Source organism: Pseudorasbora parva, chromosome 14, assembly GCF_024679245.1.
Source record: "Pseudorasbora parva isolate DD20220531a chromosome 14, ASM2467924v1, whole genome shotgun sequence".
Classification (NCBI taxonomy): domain Eukaryota; kingdom Metazoa; phylum Chordata; class Actinopteri; order Cypriniformes; family Gobionidae; genus Pseudorasbora; species Pseudorasbora parva.
The window spans coordinates 25,598,341-25,611,264 of record NC_090185.1 but is presented as its reverse complement, the minus strand read 5'-3'; the positions used below and the strand labels follow the sequence as shown (position 1 = coordinate 25,611,264).

Genomic DNA, 12,924 nt, shown 5'->3' with positions numbered 1-12,924 from the left:
ACATAAGAGGCATTTGACATTAATTTGAAGGCAACACTCACTCAAGGTAAGCCTGGCAATGGATTACACCGCAACAGCTTAAGCGAATGACTTTTACAAGGCTCGCAACAAGCATACAAGTTCAGCTCGTGTTCCCTTGGAAAAAAATGCAACCAAAAATGCTGAATTGTGAATGCAATCACGCATATGATATCATATCTTAAAGTCCCCAAGGTTTGATGGATATGCATAGGATATGCAGGATGAGTCGGTAAGGCGTGCATATTTGATGGCGCATTTGCTCTCAGAGCGAGTGGGAGGGCGAGATCTTCAGATCCGATTTTAATCGTCACGGCGGATTTTTCGACGAAGCAAAATCCCCTTGTAAAGCAAGGGGCTTTAAATACTGGAGCAGATTGAAGAGGAGCGGGGCGAAGGAGGTATAAATATTGCATGGGCCGGGCCTGGAGAGAGACGTTGATGAAAAGGATGCGAACAGGATCTCCTGCCTTGTTCCCCCACCACGAAGATCCCCCCCTCCAGCACCCACCAACCAACCAACCAACACTACCACCTCTAAGCCCGTCTTGCTACTCCACCACCTCTTCAGCGCTTCGGTTGTCCTTTCCTTGGCAGCCGCTGGCATTGTTGTGCTGTCAGCTCACACCTAGTCTCCGCACTGCTGCCGCCCCGTCCTCCGTCATTCTCCTCCTCCTCCTATCTCGCATCCCCTGTCATATGGCTGCATGTCTGCATTTCTCTTTTTACACTTGTGTCACCAGTGGCCAACCCTCCATCGTTTGCTGTTGCTCCTGTGATGTGTTGTCCCTTTGAGTCATTTACCCAGCATGCTTTGCTGCATCTTCCATCTCCTCTGACCTTTTTTTATTTTTTATTTAACCGAGATGGCTCAAGAATAAAGGCCCATTCACACCAAGACTAACTACTTTAGTATTCACACCAATGCACAATAACATTATATTTATTATAAATGTGCTATAGTTTTGTCGCCTGGCTCTTTGAATGCTTGAGTTCTTCAACACAGGATGAATTCTGATTGGCTGTTTTTGTTTATCTGGGGGAAAAAATAGTTTTGAAAGTCAAACCAACTTATCGGTATAGTTGTGAGACTTTCTTGAACTTCCCTTTTCTCTTAGAATTATAATTCTGATAATTATATTCTCATAAAATTTGAATGATTAACTCAGTTATTAGCTGTTATTAGCTGTTTCCACCATTTTGGAGTATCGCATTTAAAAAAATATCCCTTAATATGAAAAAAAAGTTTTTCCCCATATGACTAATCAGCAGTTTAGTTCCTAATTAGCTTTTGTTGCGATTTCTTTGAAAACATTTGCTTCCCGTTTGGATTGAAACCCAGCTATTGTTATTGGTATAGGTATAGTTTCCATCCTTGGTGTGAAAGATGCGATCATGTTTACTGTTGCTCAGCTAAATTTTCTGAGCATAATCCAGTCATTTCAATAGGAAATAGCACGATGTTGGATTTTTGTGTGAGGGTGGAAAAGTTCCCTACGCAGATTTCTCTCCATGAAGTTGGTCTCATGAATTCGCCGTACTGAGACAGAAAGCAGTTTGGTTTGACAGTGACTTCTTTGCGAGTTATGCTTTATACATTGCTATGCTATTGATAATAGCCTTTTCCCTGCAAACTTTCACTGCCATGTCACTAATGTGACCAGTGTTGGGGAAAGTTACTCTTACAAGTAATGCATTACAATATTGTGTTACTTAAATACTAATTAGTAAACTAATTAGGTTACTTATTTAAGAAGAGTAATGTACTACTAAGTTCTATTTTTGGCCAAATGTAAAGGCTCTTGTACACAAAAATTTAAATAGTAAGGCTGAAGGAAATGCAAATTCTAGGGTGTACAGTAGAGGGCGCAGCAAAAAAAAAAAATCAGCTGTGCTGCTATTCTAGATTGCAGAAGAATAAAATGCAGGAGTATAAGGTTAAACACTTGTGTCACCAATAAAAACAACACTTTTAAAGTAATTTTTGCTTGTGGTTTAACTGAATCATCAAAGGTCAGCAAATGCATTGGTCAATAAAGTGAGATGAAATGCATAATTTAATTTTTTTTTACATGTTTAATTATTCGTGATTAGCATAGTAAAACCTATTTATTTATTGGACTGTTTTTGCATTTCACTGATTTTATTCATTGAGGAATACTGAATCTTTTTGTGCAACTGAGATTAGTAAAGGTCTACTCAAATTTAGTTTAGAACAACAACAATAATGATAATAATAATAATATATTTTATTTATAACACATTTTTCAATCATTATATTCACACAATGCTTCTGCACTTACTCCAGATTTCACTCAACATGGGGACAGGAGATAGCCTGGTTCTGCCCTCCTACGTACTTCCGCTCAATTTTCATTTTCAGTACTCTGTCTGGGGCTGCTGTGTATTCTTAGGTTTTCTCCGAAGACATTTTTACCAGTCCAATCAGCGAACAGAGGGAGTGGCTGAGAACGATGACGTTCATGTCGAGCGCTAGTTTGACTTGTAGTTCGGTAATGGCGGCGGAGAAAGATGCATACGAAACCATTCATTCCGTTGTGGCACCGCTGCCGAATATCCAGAAGTTAAAGCTGGAGCAAGAACAATCTTTGCTGAGGTTTGTTGGTGGCCATTAAGTTTTGGGTCCTGCTCCCCAACAGGGTGAATTCGGGAAAAGTTTGATTTTCCAGTTCGCTCCGTTAGTGATGAAGGAGTTGGCTAAAGCCCTAATTGTTTCTTGTGGGGTCGGAAGGTATTGCCATCATTTGCAGGGGCTAGTCAGTGATTTTATTGCCGTCCGTTTCTCACCGGCCGAATTACCTACTGCTTTTAACAAACACCAAGGTCGTGTGGTGATGTAATAGCTCCATATCTCTGAGTTTTCAAGAATATATCACTTCAAAATTCACTGTTTATAATATAATTTTTGACCACTGCATAGCACCGTACGGTTGCGCTTTGATGTTATTTTGGTGCGTTTCTAGACTTGTATTTCTTTAAAATGCTGGCAAGTATTTACAAGAGCAATATATTTAATCACCGCTCAAACAAATTAAAATAAAAGCACGTAAACATTTGAATTGGTCTGTTATTTATAGCAGCATTTATTATCATACCAAGCATATGAAATTTTATTTACAGCATACAATCATGTTACGGACCACGTGAGCGGCGCATTCCCGATCACAAAACTCTCCCCTCCACCGTGGCGTGAATAAATCACAATCCGAATGCACAAATTTTAGATTTTATCCTATGGTTTTATCACTGAGGTGGCCTGCACATTTATTTTGACGGATTGCCATGTGTGAAACAGGTGAAGAACGTCATAACCAAACGTTAGCGATCGAGTTAGATCGTTAGATCCAGAGTGGCTCAGGGCAGATCCAATGGTTGTAAACTTTAACAGAGTTCCCGCCTTCGCGGAAATAAACGTTTGCCAATAGAGAGTGGCCAGACTCTATGTACAAATGAAATGTACGAGAGTCTGGTAAGACCAGGCTAATCAGGAGAGCTGTCAGACAATAATTAGGAAAATAATGTAACTTGCGTTACTTATTTGAAAAAGTAACTCCGATATTATTATTGTTGTACAGTTAAAAGCAATGCATTACTTTACTAGTTACTTGAAAAAAGTAATCTGATTGTATAGCTCGCGTTACTTGTAATGCATTACTACCCCACACTGAATGGAACGCTTTGCATAAAAGTTGTCCAGCATCCCAATTCAAGGCATTCTTGGCCCCTTGCCTCCCACATCCGTGTGTTATTTTTGTTTTCTCCACTTCATGCAGAGCGGCAACGAGCCCTTTGAGCTCTCGCCCCTCCTGCAAGCTGCAATCTGTACAAACCGCGTCACGCCGCTGTCGAGTGACCCCGGCGGTCGTGGAGATCCTCGGCTGCTGCGGTTCATCTCGTGTCAGCTCAGTGCTCTAAATTGTGTGACAGCGCAAAGCCACGGATGAGACAAGCTGTCAGTCAGGGCGCCCCTGCTGCCCTTTGAAGGCGAGGCCAGGGGGCAGAAAGGTGCCGCAAATGGCCTGTGAAGTTTACATACACTGCCCACTGCTAAACAGATTACCTCTAATGAAGTGTCTGGAGCTCAGGCCGCGTCAGACCTAATCCTGGCTGGCAGTGCGTCCCTTCGGCTGCCAAAAAAGCCGCCACCCTCTGGCCTCCTCCCGCCGCTATGCCGGCCTCCCCGGCGCTGGGAGGTGCCCATCGTTAATCAGGCCGGACAGTGCGCGAGCTGACATGCAAATGTAGGTCATTGCATATGTAAATGTGTGATTAGCGAGCCGCATGCCAGAACACATTAGCTCGACTTTGCTCTCAGCATGCGCTTGTCATGCCGCTTTAGAGGCTCATGCTAACATTTGTCAAGCAACCATGTGGGGAGTGAAAGCAATGCCTTGCCCCTCTGCGGACCATCCGCTGCTGACCAAATCAACACGATATGTATGTATCATCTATGGGTCAATGGCGTATAAGAGAGTCTACAATAAAGGATAGGAAAAAGGGCTTCAAAGATCTCCACACGATCCAAACCGAGAAATAAGGGTCTTATCTAGCGAAACAATGTAATTTTTAAAGAAAACGAAAGGGGGAGAAAAGTATATATTTTCATATACCAAAAATGCTCATCTTGCACTAGCATCCTTGACTTCATGCATTACGTAATCATGTTGGAAAGGAAATCGTCTGGAAATTTTCATTCGGAAGTTAAATGATCCTTTCATGTCTCTAAAATGTAATGTGGTGTAACTACAATATGTAAAATAATAATAATAAAAGTAAAAAAAATCAAAAAAATTATTCATGTTCCAATGTCCATTGAACATATTTTGCTGGACGGTAAATGTGGATGTTTGTACGTAGGTATTAAAAAAAATATAATATTTTGAATTGCATTTTTCATCAGTCGCACCACTTGACGTTTTTACAACACGAAATAACCTTGCGCACTCATAATTTATCTGATGTTTTAAGGGTAGGGTCTGCAGGGGTTCTCTGATGTTATGTCCTGTTTTTTTTAAATGCATTTTTCATGTTCAGTTGGACCACGCTAATTGCACCACATGGTTTTATTTGGCTGAAAATGTTTCAAATATAGGGATATTTCAATATATATTGATATTCAGATATAAGCAGATATTAATATGTATAAATTATATTTGAAATTTATTTCAATTTAATTAACTAATCAGTGTTATTTTAGCATTGTTTATATATAATATTTATTATTTTGAATGAACATTTATTTTAATTTCAGTTTTAGTTATTTTTGTGCTTTTTTATTGGTTTCTTTTTTTTCTATTTCTATTTAGCTTAAATTATTTCTATTTTCATTTATTTTTTTCGTATTTTAAAGGTTTAGTTTACCCAAAAATAAAAATTCTGTCATTAATTATTCACCCTCATGTTATACCAAACCTGTATGGCCTTCGTTCATCTTCGGAACACAAATGAAGATATTTTTGATCGAATCCGAGAGCTCTCTGAGCCCTCCATAGACAGCAATTTAATAAATACTTTCAAGACTCCGAAAGGTAGGAAAGACATTGATAAAATAGTCCTTGTGACTACAGTGGTTGACCCTTTACTTTGAGAATACTCGTACGAGAATACAGTGACTCGTGGTGCTCACGTGAACAGTATCGGCCAATGGTAACCCAGCATTCTGGAAGCGCTGCTCTGTTTGTGTTACATCAACAGCGCAAGAGTCTGACACAGGCCAGAAGAAATTGTTGAATGAAGTCATTATTTTGTTAGTTTTTTTGTGCGCAAAAAATATTCCTATCACTTCATTAAATTAAGATTACAATTTTAACGATGGCTTTACTACCTTTCTTGGCCTTGAAAGTGTTCATTAAATTTCTGTCTATGGATGTACAGAAAGGTCCCGAATTTCATCAGAAATATCTAAATTTGTTTTCCGAAGATGAACGAATGTCTTACGGTTTTGGAACAACATCAGGGTGAGTAATTAATGACAGAAATTTCATTTTTGGGTGAACTAACCCTTTATCTTTTACTTTCAAGTTAGATCACCCTGTGCCTCACCCATTTTGTATAACCTATAAAAACTATTTTATTTTCCAACTTGCTATTGTGTTGAAATAATAACCCCCCCCCCCCCATTAACTTCTCTGGATTTGACACAATATAACTAAATGTTGCCAAGAAACCTGGTATCTTGTATATTAGTTTGAATTTGTTACATTTAGTCAGATTCCGCTTTCTCTCTTCGCTGCAGTGGCAGAAAGAGCGCTTCTTCTGCTACACCAGATGTGTCCCTGGAAGAAGGGGCTGAGAGCGTGTTGTCACATGGAAAAACAAGCTACCTCAGTGTGTTAATTGGATGGGGCAATTCTTTGGCTCACACCTTTTTTTTCCCCCCTTAAAGCTGTCAAGTTAGAAAACAATGAAATTCTTAAATTGGTCGCCCCTTGATCTACATCCACCCCTCCGGCATCTGCAGTGCTTCCTCCAACTCATTTATTTCAGTTCAACCTGTTATATATATCAGACAGTTTTACACAATAATGTTGATGGATTTGACAGATCGTCCAAGTATTCTTGTACTGTAAGAAAGACGCTTATGCCATTCACATTGAGCTGTCATTTGTTGCTATAACTGAATCTTAATGGAGGAACATTTCAGGGAGTTTGTGATGCTTAAGCTTAACTTGGAATCACAAAATGAAAATGCATGCCATGACTATAAATAAAAGAGATTTAGTTTGTTTACAAGACTACAATTGTGTCATCCTTCCCCTCCCTTTGCCATCTTCACAATATAATTTGCCTTCAAGGCCATCTTATGGCCATCTTTGGGTAGTTCGCCATGACATGACATTGCGTTCCACTATCTGTCACCTCTAGTTGCCAGAACGTTTGCAGGATTCAAGTTTACACTCGAAAAGCCTCTAAAGGTCAGAGTGTTAATTCATTATTTTATTTGCTCACGCCACCTCCGAGGGGCTAATTCTGGGTTTTGTTTAGATTTTTAATTTTAGAGCACAAGTGTCAAGGCGCCGCACAAATTCTTGAGAAGAGCACTCTGGGCGGTTTGTCACTAACTGGTCCAGCATAAGTCACTTCAGAAGTAGGGATGTCACCACTTGCCTGATTCGTCCAGACAGTATACGGCAAGGATTCATACGGCGCTTTGGATTCAACATGGATTGTTAGTCTTGATTTGTTCCCACACTCTCTTGCCCTGACATATCGCCCTAATGACACCTATCCCAGATGCCCCCGAGAGTTTTCTTCCATCTCTTGGCATATAAACAAAAACAATCACGGAGTTTGGCTAGCAATGGCCGATCTGCGGGGACATGTTTGTTTTGTCATTTTAAATTTGAGACGAACGGAAAAGCGCAAAACGAAAGCTGTCTGATGCGCAGTGCGCTTTCTTGAAATGTACTTATTGTTTTGTTCTTCATTTCCAGAAAATCCAACAGGATATGGGCTACAACAATTTAGCCAATTTTGCCATTGAAAAGAAGATCGGAAGGGGACAGTTCAGCGAGGTTTATCGAGCTACGTACAGACTAGATCATACTCCAGTAGCTTTGAAAAAAGTGCAGGTAAGAACTTCCTTTTGTTACGTAATGTGTTTATTCCCTAAATATTCAAATTCTATTAACTAATTGCTTATTAGCATGCATGTTACAAAGATATTGGCTATTTATTAGTAGGAAAAAAGTATATACTAATACCTTATTCTGCATGACTATATTTTACATCCCATAATGAGGTTTTTAAGTGTATTGTACATCTGTAAATTATAGGTCCAGCATTATAGCTAAATATATTAAGTGTTTTTAGTTGCCTTTCTTATTATTTGCATTTTTTTTTCTGTTTCTTCTTCCGCTCTGGAAATCTACTAGGGATGGGACGATACACTTAAACTCACGATACGATGCACCTCGATATGCCAGGGTTACGATACGATACGTCACGATACGATATCAAATTTTATTTTTATTTTTTTCAAATCTGATTTTTCTACCACCAAAGTAATATACTTAAACGAAAGGTAGGATTTTTCTCTTTTTTTGCATTTTGGTTCTATGTTGTTTAAAAAAAAAAGAAGAATTTTTAGAAGTCCGCGACCACATCTTAAACAGGGGTGCCAATAATTGTGGAGGGCACTGTAGGGCTTTCAATCGATTAAAATATTGAATCGCGATTAACTGCATGATTGTCATGAGTTAACTCTATTTTAAATCGCACCTTTTTAGCAATTGTAAATGTATCTTAAATTAAGTTTAAATTAAGTTTTTAATACTCTAATCAACATAGGTATGGACAAATATGCATTCTTTATGCAAATGTACATTTATTATTAGTGAAACCATACTTATTCAATAATAATCAATACAGCATGAAGACTAGACATATCAAAGGTCAAAGATATGTTTATCTAAGAAATTGTTCTCTTAAGCCTAAACTTAAAAATAATGAGTAAGTAACTGTTAGTGATTTCTCTCATTTTAAGAATATAAAGGGAGTTTTTACACTGGCAGTTTAATTCAGAGCAGGGCAAAGTTCGTATGAAAAATTGTTAATGTGTACCAGTGAGCGAACCAGAACCACACCATACCTGGAGGATGTCCATATTACACGAGTAAGAATATAGTGCGGCCCCTTTAAGAGATCCGCATTTCCTGTTGAACTGCCGGTATTTTGCGCGTGCGCGCCGAACTGGGCCGCGATTCACGTGGACAGTGTGAAGAACACGGACTCGGGAGCGCGCTTGTTCAGGAAAGTAACCTGTGCATTCGTTTTAGCCGATTGTAATGTATTTAGTTCAATAAAACAGGTTTACTGTAAGCGGTGATGGTGTTAATGATTTACCTCAGACATGAGCGAGTGAGCTGCAGTGCATCGCGCTCAGACTGCAGAGAATGTGCTCAGTGAAAAAACGCCCTTTTCTTTCTGGAGTCTAATAAAAGTTAAACAGAAAATATGGTAGTTTATGTAGGCAATAACTGCATTTTTGGTTTAGAATATTAATGCTAATGTCAACCCTTTTCTTTCCCTATTAATGTTTGCTGCTGCACCCCACCCTCATTCTACGCAAATCATGCAGCAGTGCCATCTATCTTTATTTCGCGATACATTTTTTTCGACCTCGATGCGTTTCGTCACGTTTTGTATCGCGATATTTTGTCAAACGATATTTCGTCCCATCCCTAAAATCTACGGCAGCCCATAGAACCGCTTGCAGGAAAGTTATGAAATTTGCCACACTGATAGAGGACAGTCTGAACTGTCACCATAGCACATTTGGAGTCTCTTAATCAATCCCTGTAGCGCCACCATCTGTTCAAAGTTGGACTTATGTTTGCGCTCAACTTTTGAACCGTAGCGGTTGGAAACAAAATTCCTTGGCTCAAGTTGATTCGGTTTTACCCTATGACGTTATTTTCTCTCATGAAAATGGTTCTGTCGTAGGCCGCTGCTCCGATTTTTAAGAAAATTTAACCAGATCATCTTCAGACAATGGCGACAGAAATGTATGGAATTCAAGTCAATTGGTCAGTCCATTCTTGAATAACGTACGAAAAAACTCACCATACTGCTTACTGTCTGCTGCTTGTATTCTGACCAAACTTTGTACCACCTAGTGGTGATCGTTATTACTTATTTTTGTTTAGAACTTCTCTTTGGCCAAAAATCGGATACTGGCCCCTAAAGATTCAAGGCATTGCTGAGTCATGCGATACCCAATTTCCCCATATCGGTGATTTTTACAGCTATTTTAGCTAAAATTATTTTAATAGGTCTTTAATGGCTAATTGTTGCAGTTAGTCTGACACTCCCAGCCATGTTGTCATCTCTTATTATCTTTGCGCTTAGCCCCACTAATGGGTACTTCCAGCTATATTTATACATGTTTCATCCATTTTAGAACGTCTCTTAATATTGCTCTGATTGAAATTACCTAACTCTTTCCGCCAAACACAGAATTTTCTTTGTTTAAACTGTTATACGCTAGGGAGCGTTGACACATCCTCTAAAAGAGTACAGAATCTCCTGATCAAAACACGTGTGAAGAAGGTCCAGAAACAACCGATAGCATATATAGGCAGATACATATGTAAAATAACGCGGCCACCAACATCAAACAGCATATAAATCAAAACTGCTTTTTATGGTTCGAAGTTATCGTTTTTTATATGAAATTAAAGTTTTCCAAAACATGTTTTACTTTAAAACTGTAAGAAAATCAAAGCCATAAATCTAAACAAGCTTTAATCCAAGCATAATTTGAGGTTGATTAGATTGATTTTAGGACCATTTAACCTCTTCGAATCATGTCCATTTTTTTTTTTTTTTTGGTGTTCACACAGCAAGCGCCAAAACCTTTATCAAGTTTCAGACCATTCCGATGAAGTAAACAATGTTAAAAAAAACTAAATGTTAAATTATTCAGTAAAAAATTTACGAACAGCACCAGAGGGTTAAATGTGTGCAATGCAATTATTGCAAATAATTCTATTAAAATATTAGGTATGTCTGCCCAGTCATGGTGAATGTTGAAGTCTGAATCTGAACCTTCCATGTGACGAATATTGATTTGTTCATCTGAAGGGAAATTCAAATACTGTTTTCTACAATGTGTAATTCCAAATGAAACGACTTTAATCCAAAGCCATTGGCTTAGCAAATCAGTATTTTGGAACATTGAGTTTTGAATTTTGCACAACAAAAGCAAATATTATAAGATGAAAACAGTATGGGATTGAACAATTGAAAACCACCAAAACACCCTTCAGTACAATTGTTCGGATTTCATTTGAACAGAAGCAATCATCCGATTGGCTTTTGCGCTGAAAATCACGATTGACTGCGTTTCTTTTCTTGCCATAAACATATTCACAGACACAGCCAGCTCAAAACACACAGTTTCCTGCGGATGTGCAAAGCAGACGTGCTGGAAGAAATAATTGGCAAGCTCTAGATTAAAAGAGCGGTGCCCGGATACCATCGCTTCTGCTTTCCTAACACACACACACACACACACGGCACCTCCACCACAGTGGTCGTCTCCATCACTACCACTGACTTTATTAACACTAATGATGAGCCGAGAAAGAATTGGTATTTTTGTATATGCCATTATAAAATGACAGGTAGTAACACTCTAAACTCTGCGAATATATCCCATAATGCAGTTAATCCACACTGCCACTTATTGTGTTCTTATATTAGATGGATATTGACTTGAAAATGCAAGCTTCCTTTTAAGCACATTTAGAGCTGTGGAAACGTAATATTTCTTACATATTGCAATGCAAACTTCAATAACTCTGATTTTTGTATGTGCTTCTGAGCTGTCAGTGTGGAAGTCCACTATGGGCAACATTTCCACCTTTTGTGATTAGGAAAATGAACATATATGATGTTTCCTGATGCAAATATAGTGCAACCCTGATTGCATGAATGAAGAATGTGATATTTGCTTCAGGACTAGTTTTTGCTCTCTTTAGGTTTGAAAGTTTGGCCGTGAAATGTTAAAATTTCTGTTTGCTGTTTACCCCGTGTGCTTTATCATAATCAGGACAGACATGAACATAACAGTGCTTTAACAGATACATCTAACGTACGGCGTTCATGTGCGAGACGCTGCGAAAGATGCAAGACGTGAACAAAACGTCCGTCTAGCGCATTTATGTACGAAAACTAATGAAAAGTAGTGCATTGAAATGGAAAATGAATGCGAGCGTAAGATATTATGTACAGTCAGCTGATTATCGCAAAATAAATTCTATTAAGATGCAGACATGAAAAGTGTTTTTTTAAAGGTTATATATATATATATATATATATATATATATATATATATATATATAAATTAATTCTTGTATTTAATTTAAATATATTTAATAAAATGTTTATTGTATGTATTAAGTAACAGTAAATAAACAATAAAAATATGGGTTAATACTAATAATTTTTAATGCAAATAATTAAAAATAAATACATTAACTAGTAAATAAATAAATATAAATGAATTAAGAATTAAATATGAATAAATGCAAGATATATTAATTGATGCTAATCAATAAATTAGTTAATACAAATCAATAAATAAAGTAAAAATGGAAACATTATTTTACTGGTAAGAAAATAAAGAAAAATGAATTAATATGGGTAAATACATAAATTGAAAAATATAGTAATTAATACAAATAAATGCATTTAATTAAAAGATAAAAAAAATTGTTAATAGTAATGAATTAAGTTAAAATTAATCAATTGAAATATAAATTAATAAATAAATAAATCAGTAAATATATCAATATTGATTTGAATTACAAGAAGAAAGAAAATTAAGTGACATGACAGCCATGAAACAAGCACAAATAAACTGTTTACGGTTATTGCAAAAATATGTGACTGCCAAGGGCTGTGACTGACCAATAAAAAAAGCATTTCAAAGACAATATGTAATAATAACTGGATGAACTAAAAATGAACCTCCATCTTCTCGATAGACCATAAACATAGGTGAATATATGAAAACGGGTATGCTTGAGGCAGGAGGGGTGTAGATGTGGTGGGGCAGAAGTTTGGGGGTCCTGGGTCTCAGTGTGACGTGCCCCCCCCCCCCCCCCCTCCCCCCACACATCGTTCTTGCCCTACCTCCCTGTATCAGTAACATCTTTTACTTGTTTTTTTTTTTCTTTTTCCATCTTTATGCCATAACTCTCTTTCTCCTTCCTCTTTCTCTCTCCCTTTTGATCTTTTGATAGATATTCGACTTGATGGATGCCAAAGCTCGGCAAGATTGCATCAAAGAAATAGATCTCCTGAAGGTAAGAAACCAGAGAAAAGAGAGACCGACACCATGTGCCGCTATTAGGATCTCTAAAGGTGCCTCTGCCGAGA

The 12,924-nt window shown here is 37.8% G+C and overlaps 1 protein-coding gene across 1 annotated transcript in view; it reads left to right on the top strand.

The window, feature by feature from the left end:
- Window positions 1-12,924, top strand: part of nek7 (NIMA-related kinase 7) — a 79,654-nt gene that overhangs the window by 28,798 nt on the left and 37,932 nt on the right. Inside the window, exons 3-4 of the mRNA XM_067416070.1 lie at window positions 7,473-7,610; window positions 12,789-12,851. Of these exons, the coding sequence (XP_067272171.1) occupies window positions 7,473-7,610; window positions 12,789-12,851 (201 nt within the window). The remainder of the gene's footprint in view (window positions 1-7,472; window positions 7,611-12,788; window positions 12,852-12,924) is intronic.